The sequence below is a fragment of the Lithobates pipiens genome, unplaced genomic scaffold (genome assembly GCF_037356315.1).
Source record: "Lithobates pipiens isolate NorthernLeopardFrog02 unplaced genomic scaffold, aLitPip1_a1.2 Scaffold_22, whole genome shotgun sequence".
Classification (NCBI taxonomy): Eukaryota; Metazoa; Chordata; class Amphibia; order Anura; family Ranidae; genus Lithobates; species Lithobates pipiens.
Window position 1 is genome coordinate 5,515,930 of NW_027507784.1, and position 19,859 is coordinate 5,535,788.

The 19,859-nt window shown below is 45.6% G+C and overlaps 1 protein-coding gene across 2 annotated transcripts in view; it reads left to right on the top strand.

Annotated features, from left to right (window-relative positions):
- The window catches only part of LOC144000334 (uromodulin-like), a 205,319-nt gene extending 188,051 nt beyond the window's left edge, over positions 1 to 17,268 (top strand). The window contains exons 9-10 of one of the 2 annotated variants that reach the window (XM_077494078.1): positions 7,004 to 7,027; positions 16,867 to 17,268. In XM_077494078.1, the coding sequence (XP_077350204.1) occupies positions 7,004 to 7,027; positions 16,867 to 16,928 (86 nt within the window). In that variant the 3' untranslated portion in view covers positions 16,929 to 17,268. The remainder of the gene's footprint in view (positions 1 to 7,003; positions 7,028 to 16,866) is intronic. The other variant, XM_077494080.1, reaches the window with a different exon arrangement.
- The last annotated feature ends 2,591 nt before the right edge of the window (positions 17,269 to 19,859 follow it).

Below are 19,859 nucleotides of genomic sequence, written 5' to 3' on the forward strand. Positions count from 1 at the left end.
GAAAAATATGACATTCCCAAACATTCGTTTTACTTCTACCTACAGGTGAGACACTTTTTTAGCTCTAAGTCTCCGACTTTAACCCTTGACACTCCCACAGCTTTTGAACATATCTGCGCTCAAGGCCCACATCAACTTAATTTAATTTCCTCTATTCACCGAATCCTCCATGAGTCGACCCCTCTAAACGAATCTACGCATTTGTACATGAGCAGATGGTCTCAGTTGTTGGACAAGCCTATCTCCCTGCAGTCGTGGGATAGGATTTGGTCCTCTACTTTCAAATCCTCTAAGAGTGTCACGCAAAGGGAAACAGCAATAAAAATCCTTATGTTTTGGTATAAGACCCCCGATGTCATCCACAAATACGATTCCTCAGTCTCGTCATCTTGTTGGCGATGTGGACTTGGCATCGGGTCATTGTTTCATATCTTCTGGAAATGCCCTTTGATACGGCCCTTCTGGATAGCGGTGGGGTCTTTGGTGGTGGAGGTGACAGGGGTATCCCTCCCGATTGATCCCCTACATTGTTTGCTGGGTCTCCCTGTACCAGGTATACCTAAAAACACCAATCGACTGGTTTCCTACATTTTACTTGCTGCTAAGAGGCTTGTCCCATTGTGCTGGTTGTCCAGTGCAACCCCCCCCTGGCCTAGGTTACTCCAACTGGTGTCTGAAATTAGGAGAATGGAGTATTTGACAGCCTCGGTGCATGATTTGGTTCCCCAGTTCGATAAAGTGTGGGAACCCTGGGATCGATCGGCATATGGGGCTCCCCCTGCCGGTACATCCATCTGACTGCAGCTACCGACCGGGGCTCTTTGTTGGTGGCTACCGTCCCCCCCTTCCCTACCCAGTTCTCCGGGTATTCTGTCCCTCCCCTTCCGGGGACTAACTATGCTGACCATGTGAATGTTCGAACGTTTTGCCTTTCTCTTTTGGCCTCCGGCCACTTGTTGATCAGAATAGTTTGTTTGATTTACATTAACTGTTTGTTCTTTACAGTACGTGATACGGATACGCAGTTCACCTCTGTGCCTGCGTATGTGGACATTTTTCTCTGTCTGTTGTAACTTATGTTTTTCACCATGATCTATATCTCTCTTTGTGTACTGAATCTTCCAATGCACTAGTGTATTGTTTTTGCTTTGAAAATTAATAAAAATGACAATTATAAAAAAAAAAAAAAGTTATATATGCTAAATTTGAAGAAGACTGGATAATATTTAGAGGTTGCACACTTTGATCTGTGTTGTAAAAGTAGGCAAGAAATATGATTTTTCAATGTTAATTACTTTTATTGGGAAAACTAGAAATCACAAACTTAACCTCCCTGGCGGTGATCCCGCGTCTGGCTCGGGCTGGGATTTCAGTACCATAAGCGGTAACCCTCGAGCCAGACTCGGGATCTCATCGCTGGATACAGGGAGAGGTTACTTACCTTGTCCCCTGGATCCAGCGATGTCCTCCCCGCTGTGTGAGTGAGCCGTGTCCTCCGCTCGATTCACACAGTGCCCGAGTGCCGCCGAGCTCCGTTCCCTGCGACGTCACGGCGCACGGCAGAGGAGATCGGCGCCAAATTCAAAAAAGTAAAAACACACAAAACACACACACAGTACTGTAATCTTACAGATTACAGTACTGTATAAACAAAAATACATACCCCCTTTGTCCCTAGTGGTCTTTCCAGTGCCCTGCGTTCACTTTTATATTATAAATACTGTTTTTTCTACCTGGAATTTGGAGGTTGTCCATAGCAACCAAAAACTGTCCCTTTATGTCAAAAGTGATTTTAGACCAACTAGAAAACAGCGATAATAAATTATAATCACTTGCAGAATTGAGCGATAGCGATTTGTGGGGAAATTCATCATCAAACACTAAATCTAATGACAGCGCCAATTCTGCAAATGAGCAAATTTCTGTGTTTTTGGATTTGATTACATTATTGAATCATTTTTTATAATTATTTATTATCATTAGTTATTATATTATAAATTTTATCATACCAGGGATGTCTGTTAGACTCTTGTTTGAACAGATTTAAGAGAGTTACTGTATTCCTAATGCCGCGTACACACGTAGCCGACTATCCGACGGACTTAGACTGGCGGACTTCCCGCCAGACTGTCCGTCGGACTTTCCGAACGGGCTACTTGCCCACACACGGCACTTTTTCAGCGGACTAATATGGTGTACAAAGTCCGCCGTACTATCCGCCCTACTTTTGAAATGAACGGACTCGCCCACACATGCGGAGGAAAATCCGCTCACTTCGAGCGGGTCTCCAGGTAGGCCGGGCCCGCGAAGGAGACGCCGCTGGCCCCGCCACCTGGTATGGACTTAAAGGGGAACCCCAACGCCGAAAAAAAAGTCCACAACAGACCCTTCTCCGAGCACGCTACCCAGCCGGCCAGGAAAGGAGGGGTAAGCGAGCGCCTCCCCCCCTCCTCCTGAGCCGTACCAGGCCGCGTGCCCTCAACATGGGGGGTGCCTTGGGGAAGGGGGGGCCGCGCGGCCCCCCCACCCCAAAGCACCTTGTCCCCATGTTGATGAGGACAAGGGCCTCTTCCTGACAACCCTGGCCGTGGGTTGTCGGGGTCTGTGGGCGGGGGGCTTATCGGAATCCGGGAGCCCCCTTTAATAAGGGGGCCCCCGGATACTGCCCCCCCACCCTATGTGAATGAGTATGGGGTACAATGTACCCCTACCCATTCACCTGTAAAGTAAAGTACAAAAAAACCACAACACACAAGATAAAATAGTTTATTGCACAGCTCCGGGGGTCTACCGTCTTTGGGGGTCTTCTCGCCGGACTCCTCCGCTATCTTCTTCTAGCTCTTTTGCTAGCGGAGGAGCCCGGCATTATTCTTCGTCGCGGCCTCTTCTTCCGACTTCGGGGGTCTTGTCCCCCTCTTCGGTTCTTCTGCTGGGCCACCGCGTCTTCTTATAGCTCTTCTGTCGCCGCTGCCGCCTTCCGTTCTTCTTCTTATTCTTCTCCTTCTTCTCCTGGAGATGTTGACTCAAAGCTCTCTCCAGCCGCAATGCCAGGGACGCGCTCTGCGGCCACTTATATAGGGACAAGGGGCGGGTCATCAGTTGATGTCACATGGGTTGATGTCACATGGGTTGATGTCACATGGCGACAGTCCCAGCATCTTCCGGGACTGTGACATCGTAAGGGGGCAGGGTCACCATGTGACATCAACCCATGTGACATCAACTGATGACCCCGCTCCTTGTCCGCCGCAGAGCGCGTCCATGGCATTGCGGCCGGAGAGAGCTTTGAGTCAACATCTCCAGGAGAAGAAGGAGGACTGTATAGGACTGTATAGTCCTTCTTATCAAGTGAAGCCCACAGACTTTGCTTTGATAAAAGTGATCAATGTGTGCAACCTCTAAATATTATCCAATCTTCTTGAAATTTAGCATATATATCTTTTACATCACTGAGACTCGGGGCGTAAGCAAAGTCATATGAAAAAAACTAATTTTTGGAAAAATGTATATATATATATATTTTATGCTTAATGATTTTTATCTATTTGTAAGCCCCACATGATACCATAGCACCAAAACTCCTTCTAGAACAGAGATTATTCCAGGAGCACGGAGGACTTGGGCAGAAGTGGTTGTCGTATGTCTCATAGACATCGCCCATTCTCTACAATGTAAAATAGATGAAGACCAATCGGGGGGGAAGAAATGGGAACCCTTATAAGGTGTATACCAGACTGATGTACAAAGAATCTACTGAAACATAACTGAATCACAAATAGTTACATAGTAGGTGAGGTTGAAAAAAGACACAAGTCCAACCTATGTGTGTGATTATATGTCAGTAATACATTGTATATCCCTGTATGTTGTGGTCATTCAGTTGCATATCTAATAGTTTCTTGAAACTATCAATGCCCCCCCCGCTGAGACCACCGCCTGTGGAAGGGAATTCCACATCCTTGTCGCTCATACAGTAATATGAGAAGGAGACCCCAGGGAACTAGCTGGGCATAATCATAACTTTTAGCCTAATAATTAATGCCAATCTTCTTGAAATTTGGCATTTATATCTTTTACATTTTTAGGACCGGAAAGGATTTGCCGCCTCAATGACCAGGTAATTTTTTTTTAGCGAAACGGCACTGCGTCGCTTTAACTGACAATTGCGCGGTCATGCGACACTGTCCTCAAACAAAATGAATTTCTCCCCCCCCCCCCCCTCACAAATAGAGATTTCTTTTTGGTGGTATTTGATCACCTCTGCGTTTTTTGTTTATAGCACAAAAACTAAAAAAAGAGCGACAATTTTGAAAAAAATAAATCATTGTTTTACTTTTAATAAATACCTATAATAAACATCCCCCAAAAAAATATTAAAAAAATGAATTTCTTCATCAGTTTAGGCCGATATGTATTCTTCTACAAATTTTGGGTTAAAAAAATAAAAATAAAAAAATCATATATTGATTGGTTTGCACAAAAGTTATAGCGTCTACAAAATAGGGGATAGTTTTATGGATTTTTTTAATTTTTTTTATTTATTTTCCTAGTCTCTTTCATCTCCGTGTATCACCTGAGGCTGTTCACTTCACTGGGTATATATGAGGGTTTACAAACATTCTAATGTTACTTTAACCTATCCCTAAAGTTTAGCCCTTCTCACTGAAGAATTATCCCTATTTAATACATTTAAAAGAGAATGGCTGCACTCTCTATTTAAGTGTTATGACCAGGGTAGGAACAGGCGATAGATAATTGTTAGGGATGGATTAAAGTTGGGGAACTATGAGGGCCTACAGTGATTATAGCATTTGCTATAATAAGCCAATGTCTACAAGACTCTGGAGCTGAACACACAGGCCAACTCCTCCCTGCCAATTGGTCAATGAAGATGCCCTTCATAGATATGAGCCAATAAGTAAGAAGCAAGAAGAAACCTCTTAGCCCTTGTACACACGGTCGGACATTCCGACAACCAAATCGTCGGATTTTGTCCGACGGATTTTGTCCGAAACTGTTGCATACACACGGTCGGACAAAGTCGTTGGAAAATCCAACGTGATGACGTTATTTCGTTATGATGGGACTACATTCAGGCTAGTAGCCAATAGCTTTGGTGTAGGAATTTGATCTGAGCATGCGTGGCACTTTGTCCGATCGGAATTCTCTACACATGATCGGAGTATGTCCGATCGGAGCATTTTGTCGGAAAATTTTTCCAACAAGTTGGAAAACTTGGTCCGTCGGATACTCCGACGGAAACAGTCTGATGGAGACCACACACAGTCGGATTATCCAACAAAACGGTCGGATCGGACAACATTCCATCGGAATCTCTGACCGTGTGTACAAGGGCTAGGAGTTCTGAATCGCAGGCGCGTATCATCAGTTTATAATAAAGCATTGGATTAGACATGTGCACTGCTTAAAGAGGAAGTAAACCCTGATGAGTTTACTTCCTCTTTCATTCCCTGCAAAGGCAAAGCATAATGGACTACTATGCATCGCATCGCATCGCATCGCATAGTAGCCCATTATGTGTCACTTACCTGACACAAGAGCCAGCGAAGTCGCCGCTGTCCCCTGTAGTCCGCCGCATCCATCTTCTTGGTGGGGTCTCGCAGCTCCGCCGCTGTCATTCGGCGAAGCCGCGATGACGTCACTCCCGCGCATGCGCACGGGGGCCGACACGCGCGGCAGCTCCGTCGCTGAGAATGCCGCGCTCAGTGTGCCTGCGCACCGCTGTCTACGGCGCATGCGCCGTAGACAGCGGTGCCTGTTTTCGGGCAAATATCTCCTAAACCATATAGGTTTAGGAGATATTGCTTGGACCTACAGGTAAGCCTTAATCTAGGCTTACCTGTAGGTCAAAGTGGTTTGTAAGGGTTTACAACCACTTTAAATTTCATTTTTTTTTGGGTCATTCATTATGATCACAATTCATAAATTCGTAAATTTGTAAATTTGTAAATCTGAAAGAAAATCCGAAAATTCGAAAGAATAACTATTAAATTATGGGTATTGGAATTTCCTTTCAAATGTGGCTGTTAGTGAATGTAATGAATACGAATTCATCCAGAGTTACAAATTATCAGAAATAACGAATGCCGTATCTAAACAAATGGAACGGAACAAATGAATAATAATAAACATTTTTATTATTATTGTTATTTATTATTATCCATTCATTTAGATTCAAAATCCATTATTTCAGGATAATTTTGTAAACTTCAGATAAATTCGTATTTGTTACATTCACTAACAGAGAAATTTGAAAGGAAATTTCAATAGCTTTAATTTAACAGTTAATAATAGTTAAGTTATTATTAGTTATTATTATTATTTCAAATTTTCACTTTTTTCGGATTTTTGGATTTTCGAATTTACGATTTTCCTCTTTTACAAATGTTTTGAATTTATGAATTTACGAGAAAAATTTGTTAAACTGGTTTTCGTTAATTCCAATATTTTGGAAATAACAAATTTGTTGAAATTTGTTTAAAAAAATAATAATAATTTGGAAAAAAAAAAAAAAACGAATTGCACATGTCTACATTGGATTTCTGGACCACTGTGGTTCTCCATAAGGTATGAGAGATGTCCGGGGTCCAAGGACGCCATGGGTAAAATGGAACCAATTTCTTTAGCTGTATCAGCTGGATCCGTTATTGGATCGCTTCCTGAATCATTATATATAAACCCCCCACCCCTTTTATTGGGAAAAGCCTAAAAGTGCCGTTACTTAGTGTTCATTAACAACGGTGGTGGACTTGTCTGGAAATGAACAGTAATTTACTCCACTTCTCTGAACCATAGAGCACTCCTTACACCCGTCATACGGTATAGTGTCATAGAGCTCGTTGATCATTTCATGAACGATTGAACTGATCAATGGTGTACTGTAGATGTTCTCACGCTACTAAAGTTTTGATTATGTGATATAATCAGTAAATACTACAATCTATATAATCACTGATATGTCATCTGTTTTTATTCTCTACAGAAGTCAGCTCTTCCACCATCACTGGTAAGTTTTTGTATTTTCTTTACATTCTTATTGTAAGCAGTGATGAGAGAAACTGACAAACACTTTGTTGTTTACACTAATTACACTGAATCCCTGGTGATCCTCCCATGAAGGTCCTTCTCCAGGCACTTCCTGTTATGGGGTGACAAATGTTTACTAATTGTGCTCCGGAGTTGTCTCCATGCCATACAAAATTCTGATGGAGAGTCTATACATATATACATGTGATGGGGACTTTCAGAACCGGACGGCTGTGGAACACCCTACAAAGCCTCGGGAACACACAGAGACAAATCCCACATGGGATAGAGTCAAAGCATGATCAGCTTTATTCAGGGGATTTCCACAGTTTGAACACTAGGGGGATCGGTTTCAAATTGGTTTTCGATATGACTCACAGTCTCATGAGACTTTTGGTAAACAACGCTTATTAGTGGCAGGTCTGCCAGGAAATTACAACCGTCCTCTCCAGTTTCCTGACCGGTAGTCTTGTTATCCCGGTATCTGATGGAGAGACGGTTGAGATCCTGCAGCCCGGATAAAGGGGCCGCAATAGATGGTGCAAACAGCCTAACAGGGAACCACCAAATAAAATCCCTTATTAGAGGCCGAAGACAGGAACCCGGTGGGTGAAAGGACAGTCCAAGACAGCAGACCAAGACAGAAGTACACAGGGGTCAATCAGAAGGCAGTGTCGGAAACAGGCAAGGTCAGCAACGAGATTGGCTTAAATCCAAGGGGTAATCCAAGAATCAGCGTCAGGAACAAGCAAAGTCAGTAACCATAAACAAATCGCATTCACCAAACTAGCAAACAGGAACCTATACTAGGGCAAGGACAGGAAGGAGAAGTGAGGATTTATAGGGTCACTGATCAGGTGACTACCATCTGCTGGTCCCAGGGTGGAGCCAACATCCAAACTCATGGAGTAGAACCAAACAGAGATTCGACCAATAAGAAAGTTCCTTGGTGGTTCAGGCAATAGGAACCCATCTGTGAATACCAGATCCCAGGATCAAATCCCAGACATGTGACAAGTTAGGATGTTCTCACAAGTAGTGATGGACGAACTTCCGACGGGACGTTTCGCGAACGCGAAACGCGAACGGACACAAACGTTCGCGAAAACGACCGTTCGCCGCGGGCTCCATTGACTTCAATGGGAGGCGAATTTCGCAAACCTTTAGGTCGAATTTGCGGCCACGGGGTAATTATTAGGGGGTAGCACGTAGTCCCACCACCTGGACAATAGCATAATACATGTATGAGGTGAATTTGGGATCGATAACTACAAGCATTTTTTTTTTATTTGGGAAATTGTTCTGACAATTCAGGACTATGGAGCTAATGAAGGCAATGGAGGAGAGGGAAGGTCAGGGACCAGGGTAGGCAAACAAGAGGGTGCAGGAGATACAGAGCACTGACAGCAGCACCGTAATACAGAGCACTGACATCAGCACCGTGACATACAGCGCTGACAGCAGCTCCGTGACATACAGCGCTGACAGCAGCTCCGTGACATACAGCGCTGACAGCAGCTCCGTGACATACAGCGCTGACAGCAGCTCCGTGACATACAGCGCTGACAGCAGCTCCGTGACATACAGCGCTGACAGCAGCACCGTGACATACAGCGCTGACAGCAGCTCCGTGACATACAGCGCTGACAGCAGCTCCGTGACATACAGCGCTGACAGCAGCTCCGTGACATACAGCACTGACAGCAGCTCCGTGACATACAGCGCTGACAGCAGCTCCGTGACATACAGCGCTGACAGCAGCACCGTGACATACAGCGCTGACAGCAGCTCCGTGACATACAGCGCTGACAGCAGCTCCGTGACATACAGCGCTGACAGCAGCTCCGTGACATACAGCGCTGACAGCAGCTCCGTGACATACAGCGCTGACAGCAGCTCCGTGACATACAGCGCTGACAGCAGCTCCGTGACATACAGCGCTGACAGCAGCTCCGTGACATACAGCGCTGACAGCAGCTCCGTGACATACAGCGCTGACAGCAGCTCCGTGACATACAGCGCTGACAGCAGCTCCGTGACATACAGCGCTGACAGCAGCACCGTAAGCAGCCCCAGGAGGAAGTCAGCACAGCACAGGGATGGTGTGATCCCCTCATAATAAGAACCCCCAGGAGGAAGTCAGCACAGCACAGGGATGGTGGGAGCCCCTCATAATAAGAACACCCAGGAGGAAGTCAGCACAGCACAGGGATGGTGGGAACCCCTCATAATAAGCAGCCCCAGTAGAAATATGACACCGCTCAACCTCTTCAAAGAGGAGGGTAGGGGCATATAGTACGGTGTGCTTTTTTGGGTCAGGGAAGTGAGCCAAATGAATTAAGAAGGTCTGTGTGCTTGATTCCAAAAATTGTTTATAGACATATACATGGTCTACTGATCACATGTGTTGAATTCCTCCGAGATCCATGCCTCATTCATTTTTAGAAATGTGAGGTAGTTAACACTGTGGTGAGCTAGGCGAGTACGCTTATCGGTCACAATCCCCCCTGCTGCGCTGAACGTCCTTTCGGACAGGACACTGGATGAGGGGCAAGCCAACAGTTCGATTGCAAATTGGGCAAGCTCTGGCCAGAGGTCAAGCCTGCCCACCCAGTAGTCTAGGGGTTCATCACTCCTCAGAGCGTCCACATCGGCCGTTAACCCAATGTAGTCGGACACCTGACGGTCTAGGCGTTCCCTGATGCTGGATCCGGATGACACCTGTCGATGGGTCGGCTGAAAGAATGACCTCATATCCGAAGTCACCAACACATCTTCAAACCGGCCTCTTCTTGCAGGCGCTGTTGGATTGGTACCCGCAAATCCTTCTCTGGGAGTGGGAATTGCTCCTCTGCCAGCGCACGCAAAAGCAGAATGCAGCATTTCTCGAAGCAAGGCCTGGAAGTGCTGCATTCTGACAGCCCTCTGCGACGGCGGTAACATTTCCGCCATTTTGTGTTTGTACCGGGGGTCTAAGTACGTTGCCACCCAGTACTGGTCCTTGACCCTCATGCTTTTTATACGGGGGTCCCTATTAAAACACTGGAGCATGAAGGCCCCCATTTGCACTAAAGTGGAAGCGGTGTGGTGGCCTGGCTCCTGCTCATCATCCAGGATAATGTCGTCCTCTTCATTCTCCTCTCCCCATCCTCGCACAACAGGGATCCCAGAAAGGTTTAAAGCATGCTCTTCTTGCTCCTGCTCATCCGCCCCGGCACCATCCTCCTCTGACTCCTCATCAGACTCCTGTTGTTGACTTGTCTCAGATAGAGTAGCCCCCCCTGGGAATTCATCCAGCATTGCGACTTCCTCATCTTCCCGCTCCTGCTCCTCCACAGCCTGATCAATGACACGACGCAATGCACGCTCCAGAAAGAAGGCATAAGGTACCATGTCACTGATGGCGCCATGGCTGCGACTGACCAGTTTGGTGATCTCCTCAAATGGCCGCAGAAGTCTGCATGTGTCGCGCATGAGCAGCCACTGGCGCGGTGAAAAAAAACCCAGCTCCCCAGAACCGTTTCTTTCGCAGAGTTCATACAGGTAGACGTTAACTGCACGTTTCTGCTGGAGCAGCCTATCAAGCATATAGAAGGTTGAGTTCCATCGCGTCGGGCAATCGCAAATAAGACGTCTGACCGGCAGATGGTGTCGCCGCTGAATGTCAGCAAGGCGAGCCATGGCCGTGTAAGATCTTCTGAAATGGGCCGAGATTTTCCTTGCCTGCCGCAAGATGTCCTGGACCCCAGGGTATTTGACAAGGAATCGCTGCACGACCAAGTTTAAGACGTGTGCCATGCACGGCACGTGCGTGATTTTGCCCTGTTTCAATGCGCTAAGCAGATTGGCACCGTTGTCACACACCACTTTACCAACTGTCAAATTGAGCGGTGTTAGCCACTCATCTGCCTGTGAACGCAAAGCTGAAAGGAGTGCCGGGCCAGTGTGGCTCTTTGCTTCCAGGCACAACAGACGCAGCACGGCATGGCAACGTCTCACCTGGCATGTGGAATAGGTTCTGGGGAGCTTGGGCGGTGCAGTGGAAGAGACGCTAGCAGCGGAAAAGGAGGAGGCAGCTGAGGAGGAGAGGGAGGAGGATGGAGTAGGAGGAGGAGAAGAAGAGTCAGGCCTGCATGCAATCCGTGGCGGTAAAACCAAATCTACACGGGTGCCACGGGTTACATGCTTGACGGCCGTCAGAAGGTTCACCCAGTGGGCAGTAAAACTGATATACCTTCCCTGCCCGTGTTTGCTAGACCACGTGTCTGTGGTCAGATGTATCTTGGCACCGACACTGTGTGCCAGAGATACATTCACTTGCCGCTGAACATGGCCATATAGCTCTGGGATGCCCTTCTCTGAGAAATACTTCCTTCCTGGGACCTTCCATTGTGGTGTTCCAATGGCCACAAATTTGCGAAAGGCCTCCGAGTCCACCAGTTTATATGGCAGTAGTTGGCGGGCTATGAGTTCTGACAAGCCAGCCGCCAACCGTTGGGCAAGAGGGTTATCCGGCGTCATCATTTTTTTACGCTCAAACATTAGGCCCACGGAAGCCTGCCTTTTTGCAGAAAAATGTGAGCTTGGCGTGATGGAAGGTGGAGTGGAGGACAATTGTGAGGAGAGAGGAGAAGGAGAAGTAGAAGACGAGGCTGGACGGTGAGAGCCTGCAGTGTGGCTTTGTGTGTTCCGTTGCTCCCACTGGGCTCGGTGATGGCTGCTCATGTGCCTTCTTAAGGCGGTCGTCCCTAGGTGAGTATTGGGCTTACCGCGACTAACGCGTTGACTGCAAAGATTGCAGATGGCAACGCTATTGTCAGCAGCGGACACGTTAAAAAAAGCCCACACTGCGGAGCCATGTGCCGGTGTCCTGGGAGCGCCAGATGTGACCGTACATGGTCGATGACTCGCTCCTGATACATTTGCAGTCTGCTTTGTCCCTGCTGTGCAATGTAAGTCATTGCTGCTTCTCCTCCCTATCTGCTGGTCCATATCTCCCTCTGAACTCCCCTCCTCTTCCTCTCTTGTGGGCACCCACGTGACATCACTAGACACGTCATCATCAACGTCACCTTCCCCACCGCTATAAGTAGAGTAGGCAGCAACACCGGGGACCAACCTCCTCCTTGGGCTGATCTGGGTACTGGCGTCAGACTGCTGAGTAGCGCTTGTTGCTACCTCCTCTTCCTGATCCAATACCAAGAGTGGCTGCGCATCAGAAATGTCCTCTTGATATGGATCGGAAAATAATTCCAGTGACTCAAGCGGAAGGTATGTGGTGGTGGTGGTGGTGGTCGTGTTGTTGGTGGTAGTGTCTTTGGGGGTGCACATAGCAGAGAGTGAAGAAGAGGGTGCAGATCGAGAGGATGAGGAGGGTGCAGAAGAGTAAGGCTGAGCGAGCCACTCAACCAAGTCTGGTGCATCCTTTAAAGTAATTGAACGCACCTTCTGCAACTTCCCACTTTGGCTCAAGCCTGTTGCTCCTGCCCTACCCCTACCACCCCTGCGGAAGGGCCTGCCTCTTCCTCTGCATGTCATTTTTTAAATGACCCTGTGACAAAACTCTTAGTCCCTATACCGCTGAAGGACTGCTGCAGTATAGGTGAGCGGTCAGCAGTGGTGCACGTCAACCCTATCTATTGTGGACCTATAGCGGTCCTTACAGAACAGCAGACTGTACCGCACTCAAGCCTATGTACCGTAGCACCCTATACCAAGTTACCAGTCCTTATAAGAACTTTTGTGGACCAAGCAGGTTGTGTATTAGTGTTTAGCAGACTGTACGTCAGTCCCTATACCGCTGAAGGACTGCTGCAGTATAGGGCAGCGGTCAGCAGTGGTGCACGTCAACCCTATCTATTGTGGACCGATAGCGGTCCTTACAGAACAGCAGACTGTACCGCACTCAAGCCTATGTACCGTAGCACCCTATACCAAGTTACCAGTCCTTATAAGAACTTTTGTGGACCAAGCAGGTTGTGTGTTAGTGTTTAGCAGACTGTGCGTCAGTCCCTATACCGCTGAAGGACTGCTGCAGTATAGGGCAGCGGTCAGCAGTAGTGCACGGCAACCCTATGTATTGTGGACCGATAGCGGTCCTTACAGAACAGCAGACTGTAACGCACTCAGGCCTATGTACCGTAGCACCCTATACCAAGTTACCAGTCCTTATAAGAACTTTTGTGGACCAAGCAGGTTGTGTGTTAGTGATTAGCAGACTGTACGTCAGTCCCTATACCAATGAAGGACTGCTGCAGTATAGGGCAGCGGTCAGCAGTAGTGCACGGCAACCCTATGTATTGTGGACCGATAGCGGTCCTTACAGAACAGCAGACTGTAACGCACTCAGGCCTATGTACCGTAGCACCCTATACCAAGTTACCAGTCCTTATAAAAACTTTTGTGGACCAAGCAGGTTGTGTGTTAGTGTTTAGCAGACTGTGCGTCAGTCCCTATACCGCTGAAGGACTGCTGCAGTATAGGGCAGCGGTCAGCAGTGGTGCACGTCAACCCTATCTATTGTGGACCGATAGCGGTCCTTACAGAACAGCAGACTGTACCGCACTCAAGCCTATGTACCGTAGCACCCTATACCAAGTTACCAGTCCTTATAAGAACTTTTGTGGAACAAGCAGGTTGTGTGTTAGTGATTAGCAGACTGTACGTCAGTCCCTATACCAATGAAGGACTGCTGCAGTATAGGGCAGCGGTCAGCAGTAGTGCACGGCAACCCTATGTATTGTGGACCGATAGCGGTCCTTACAGAACAGCAGACTGTACTGCACTCAGGCCTATGTACCGTAGCACCCTATACCAAGTTACCAGTCCTTATAAAAACTTTTGTGGACCAAGCAGGTTGTGTGTTAGTGTTTAGCAGACTGTGCGTCAGTCCCTATACCGCTGAAGGACTGCTGCAGTATAGGGCAGCGGTCAGCAGTAGTGCACGGCAACCCTATGTATTGTGGACCGATAGCGGTCCTTACAGAACAGCAGACTGTACTGCACTCAGGCCTATGTACCGTAGCACCCTATACCAAGTTACCAGTCCTTATAAGAACTTTTGTGGACCAAGCAGGTTGTGTGTTAGTGATTAGCAGACTGTACGTCAGTCCCTATACCAATGAAGGACTGCTGCAGTATAGGGCAGCGGTCAGCAGTAGTGCACGGCAACCCTATGTATTGTGGACCGATAGCGGTCCTTACAGAACAGCAGACTGTAACGCACTCAGGCCTATGTACCGTAGCACCCTATACCAAGTTACCAGTCCTTATAAAAACTTTTGTGGACCAAGCAGGTTGTGTGTTAGTGTTTAGCAGACTGTGCGTCAGTCCCTATACCGCTGAAGGACTGCTGCAGTATAGGGCAGCGGTCAGCAGTAGTGCACGGCAACCCTATGTATTGTGGACCGATAGCGGTCCTTACAGAACAGCAGACTGTAACGCACTCAGGCCTATGTACCGTAGCACCCTATACCAAGTTACCAGTCCTTATAAGAACTTTTGTGGACCAAGCAGGTTGTGTGTTAGTGATTAGCAGACTGTACGTCAGTCCCTATACCAATGAAGGACTGCTGCAGTATAGGGCAGCGGTCAGCAGTAGTGCACGGCAACCCTATGTATTGTGGACCGATAGCGGTCCTTACAGAACAGCAGACTGTAACGCACTCAGGCCTATGTACCGTAGCACCCTATACCAAGTTACCAGTCCTTATAAGAACTTTTGTGGAACAAGCAGGTTGTGTGTTAGTGATTAGCAGACTGTACGTCAGTCCCTATACCAATGAAGGACTGCTGCAGTATAGGGCAGCGGTCAGCAGTAGTGCACGGCAACCCTATGTATTGTGGACCGATAGCGGTCCTTACAGAACAGCAGACTGTAACGCACTCAGGCCTATGTACCGTAGCACCCTATACCAAGTTACCAGTCCTTATAAGAACTTTTGTGGACCAAGCAGGTTGTGTGTTAGTGATTAGCAGACTGTACGTCAGTCCCTATACCAATGAAGGACTGCTGCAGTATAGGGCAGCGGTCAGCAGTAGTGCACGGCAACCCTATGTATTGTGGACCGATAGCGGTCCTTACAGAACAGCAGACTGTACTGCACTCAGGCCTATGTACCGTAGCACCCTATACCAAGTTACCAGTCCTTATAAAAACTTTTGTGGACCAAGCAGGTTGTGTGTTAGTGTTTAGCAGACTGTGCGTCAGTCCCTATACCGCTGAAGGACTGCTGCAGTATAGGGCAGCGGTCAGCAGTAGTGCACGGCAACCCTATGTATTGTGGACCGATAGCGGTCCTTACAGAACAGCAGACTGTAACGCACTCAGGCCTATGTACCGTAGCACCCTATACCAAGTTACCAGTCCTTATAAGAACTTTTGTGGACCAAGCAGGTTGTGTGTTAGTGATTAGCAGACTGTACGTCAGTCCCTATACCAATGAAGGACTGCTGCAGTATAGGGCAGCGGTCAGCAGTAGTGCACGGCAACCCTATGTATTGTGGACCGATAGCGGTCCTTACAGAACAGCAGACTGTACCGCACCCAAGCCTATGTACCGTAGCACCCTAGACAGACCAAGTTACCAGTCCTGATAAAGAGCTTTGTGGAACAAGTGAGTTGTGAATGATTAGCAGACTGCAGCAGAAGGGCAGCAGTCAAGTATAATATTCTTTCTATATTTGGAAGAAAGAATATTATACGTGTACAAGCCTATTACCGTACCACTGATACCAGTCCTGAAAAGAACCTTTGTGGAACTAATAGTAACAGCAAGTCTTTAAAATTATCCTCACTGCCTGACACACTGCTTCCTGCCTGTCCCTATACAAATTGGCAAAAAAGAGTAGGCTGGAACGATTAGCTGGAACAGCTCTTTTGTGGACCTGATAGTAACAGCTAATGATGATGATGATGATGATGATGAAGAAAGACTAATCTGGCTGAGCTGTCCCTAAAATAGCAGCATACAGCGCTCTGTCCCTTTATCTAAACTGACAAAAGAAACTCAGGCTGCTGACCTAACACCTATACCAGTCCTGAAAAGAACTTTTGTGTACCAAATAGCTAGCGTTTTCTCTGTCCCTACTCCACACAGGATCCTTTCCCTACAGTGACAGAAGAAAGAATGTAAAATGGCCACCGGATCGGGTGTATTTATAGGTTAGGGGGAATGTCCAAGTGTCCATGAGCTGTCATGTCTCAATTGGTTGTCCTGTAACACATGATAAACGTGTCACGAAAGGTTAAAGTTCTTGTATACATTAAACACGTAAGTCCGCCGGGGCGAACGACGGAAAAAGGCGTTCGAACCCGCGGACGGCGAAAGTCGGAAATTCGCCGCGAAACGACCGCCGGGCGAACCGTTCGGCCATCACTACTCACAAGAAACTGTTTCTGCAGAGTCGGGCATGTCTGAACAAAACAAGATGTTGTGACTATGGATCACACATAATCTCATGAAAAATATACAGCATAGAAACCCCATTAACCCTTCAATAAATGGTGAAAATCCAGAGATAAGTGGTGATCATGATGAAGGGTTCAATATATAATTTAATATTTTAATTTATAATTAAAAATGAGTATTTAATATATTTCCTAATACAATTTTATTATTATTATTAGTTATAATAATATTATTCATTATAAGCAAGGACACATATCTGACTTTATACTGTCTCTGTGCGCCCATTGAAGGAATCACTTGTGTTTCAATATTCACACTCAATTTCATGGAGATTCATCCGGCATGGCGGCCAATGTAGACTCAGGTTGTCTCAGAAAAGGAAAATAACATGAAAGTATTTCTTTTCCAGGCGCTCACATATTGTGGACTCTCCTTATCCCGACTCTGACCATCTTGACGCAATCTTTGTAGTCACCACCCAGGACTGGTCACCGGATGAGACCGAAACAACTCATTTCAATGTTATTTTTGTTTATTTAGAAAGGCAAAGTCACAACCTTTTTTTTTTTTTTTTTTTTTTTAGAAACCTTTCAACGAGTTTGTATAATTTGATTTATTTTGATTTTGTGTTCTATCCTATTGTTTGCACGTTTATATTAAATAAAATGTATTACTCTGTTAGATCTAAAAATTGATTCATTGGATACTGTTTTTATTCATCATAGGTCAAATATACTCATCTCCCTTTTATGTATTGATTTTCTTTTTTCTTTTCTTTTGGTAACAAAAAATAAAATTTAATCTAATTCCACCTTTCAGATCATATTTCAGTGCATAATCATATATATATATATATATATATATATATATATATATATATATATATATATATATATATATATATATATATATATATATATATATATATATATATATATATATATATGTATGTATATATATATATTGTGGCAGCACGCAGGTAAAATCACCTGGTTGTATTCAGGATGGGAAATATGTGTGTCCTAGATTCAGGCTTTATGCAGACTTTTACAATTAGAGGGGAAGAGTTAATGAGCCCAGCTGTAGTAAGTGGGCTCATTAAGACCTCTACAAAAAAAAACAGCATGCATAGGGAGATGCTCCATCCTGGAACCAGTTTTGTGTGTGTAGACTGGGGAGTCTGAGATCTGTTCTGTGCGGTGAGTTAACGCCTGTGTGGCAAACCCCTACAATAGAGAAAGGGACTGGGGCAGCACAAGGCTGCACCCAGTTGTTAGACAGGGAGTCTACGTGTGTAGTTAGAGGTCAAGCTGACCAGGATTTATTTTCTTGTTTTATTTTGTTTGGCTGTTATATGTATCACTGCATGTAGCCTAAATAAACCGGATCTTTTATTTTTTGCACCTACACCGCTGTCTGCTGTGCCTGACTTTGTGTTGTGAACCCATCCAGGGGGTCACACACACCCGCTACCGAGCGAACCCCCTCACAATATATATATATGTATATATATATATATATATATATATATATATATATATATATATATATATATGTGTGTGTGTGTATATATATATATATATATATATATATATATATAAAATATGTGTGTATGTGTGATTCTGGGTAGGGGGCGTCAGCATGCGTCATTGACGTGCCTTGATTAATCACAGCAGGAGCTGATCAGTGGGTGTCGGACAATGGATGACCACCAGCACCCACTGATCGGTGAGGAGAAAGGAAGAGCTCCATGCAGCCTATGTAAACAAGGCAAAGCTCTGTCCTGTCTTTGGAGATGTGATAGATTTAGTTTCTCTGCAAAGCATATCCCTTATGTACACACATAAACACTGGCTAGGCACATATTTAACTGATCACCTCTGATGTTTAACCCCTTCCCAGCCAGTGTCTTTAGTGGCATTGGTCCTTAAAAATTGTCAGTGTCCGATTATCCATCGCAGTCCCGCCATAAGTCTCTGATTGCCGCCTACTAGTATAAAATAAATATATATAAGTACAAATTCCAGTATATATCCCATAGTTTGTAGACGCTATAACTTTTGCTCAAATCAAGTCAATATACACTTTTTGGGATTTTTTTTTTACTAAAAACATGTAGCAGAATACATATCGGCCTAAATTTATGAAGAAATTTGATTTTTACATTTTTTCAGATCCAATGCTCCAATGTCGATGTGAGGTCTTTTTGACCCCCCCCAGATCTCACATTAAAGAGGTCCTGTCGTGCTTTTTTTTCTATTACAAGACAAAATGTAAAGCGCCCTGTCCCGCCGAGCTCGCGCTCAGAAACGAAAGCATTACGTAAGTCACGCGTAAACCGTCATACGTAAACGGTGTTCGAACTACACATGTGAGGTATTGTAACTCTGTAACTCAAAGCTGGTAGCCTGTAGACATTTTTAAACGTCGCCTATGGAGATTTTTAAGGGTCAAAGTTTGTCGCCATTCCACGAGCGGGGGCAGTCATGAAGCGTGACATGTTCGGTATCAATTTACTTGACGTAACATTATACCTGAATATGAACTGTTTTAGGAGAAGTTTTTGCAAATACATGTTGTAGCAATTCACACTAATGCGTTTTTTGATGCATTTTTCAGATATGTAGGGAATTTTTTAAACACAGGTTGCAATGGAACACGTTCACATCAATGCATTTTTGTGCTTTTTGGAAAGGGGCGGGGACTTTTTCTCCATCAAAATGCAGCATTTTGCATGTAATAGACTTCAACTGCTACTGAGTTTGGGAGTAGGGGTTGTTGTGGAAATTTGATTGTATAACATTTATGTGAACATTTTATTCTAGGATGTGTGTTTTATAGATTGTCATATGTCTCCCTGTGTCTGGTTTAATTGAGGAGCGCTCTAGCAGAGCGCACTTGGGTTAAATCAAGACCAGTGGTAAAAAACGGTCATTATGAAAACCTTCTCATGGGATTTGAGACGTGTTCTCGGTGTCTGTGGATGTTTGTTGGTTTGTAGGTACCAAGCGCAATGCGCTGGGCTTCTTACCTTCAAATGACTATGCACATTAGAGAAGCGAAGTCCACGTAACGTGAAAACATATTATTTTATCTCTTGTGTGACTACGTATCCCTTTTGGATACATATCTGCTTTAATAAGCGGACATTGGTAACTGCCTTGTTAATATACCCGTACCGTATATTGACAACACCAGTAGCAATGTCCCCGCAGATTGTCTCAAGCCTTTAAGAACCAGTAGAATGAGCTCACTCCATACTGTTTACTTCAAAACAGTATTGGCTGGGCTGCATGCTGGCTAAAAGGGGGCGTGTGCACTTCCTCTTGTGAGTGCCCTCACCTTTAATGTGTGTCATTTTCTGTGATGTCACTTCCCATGTAAGAAGTGATTGGCTAGAAT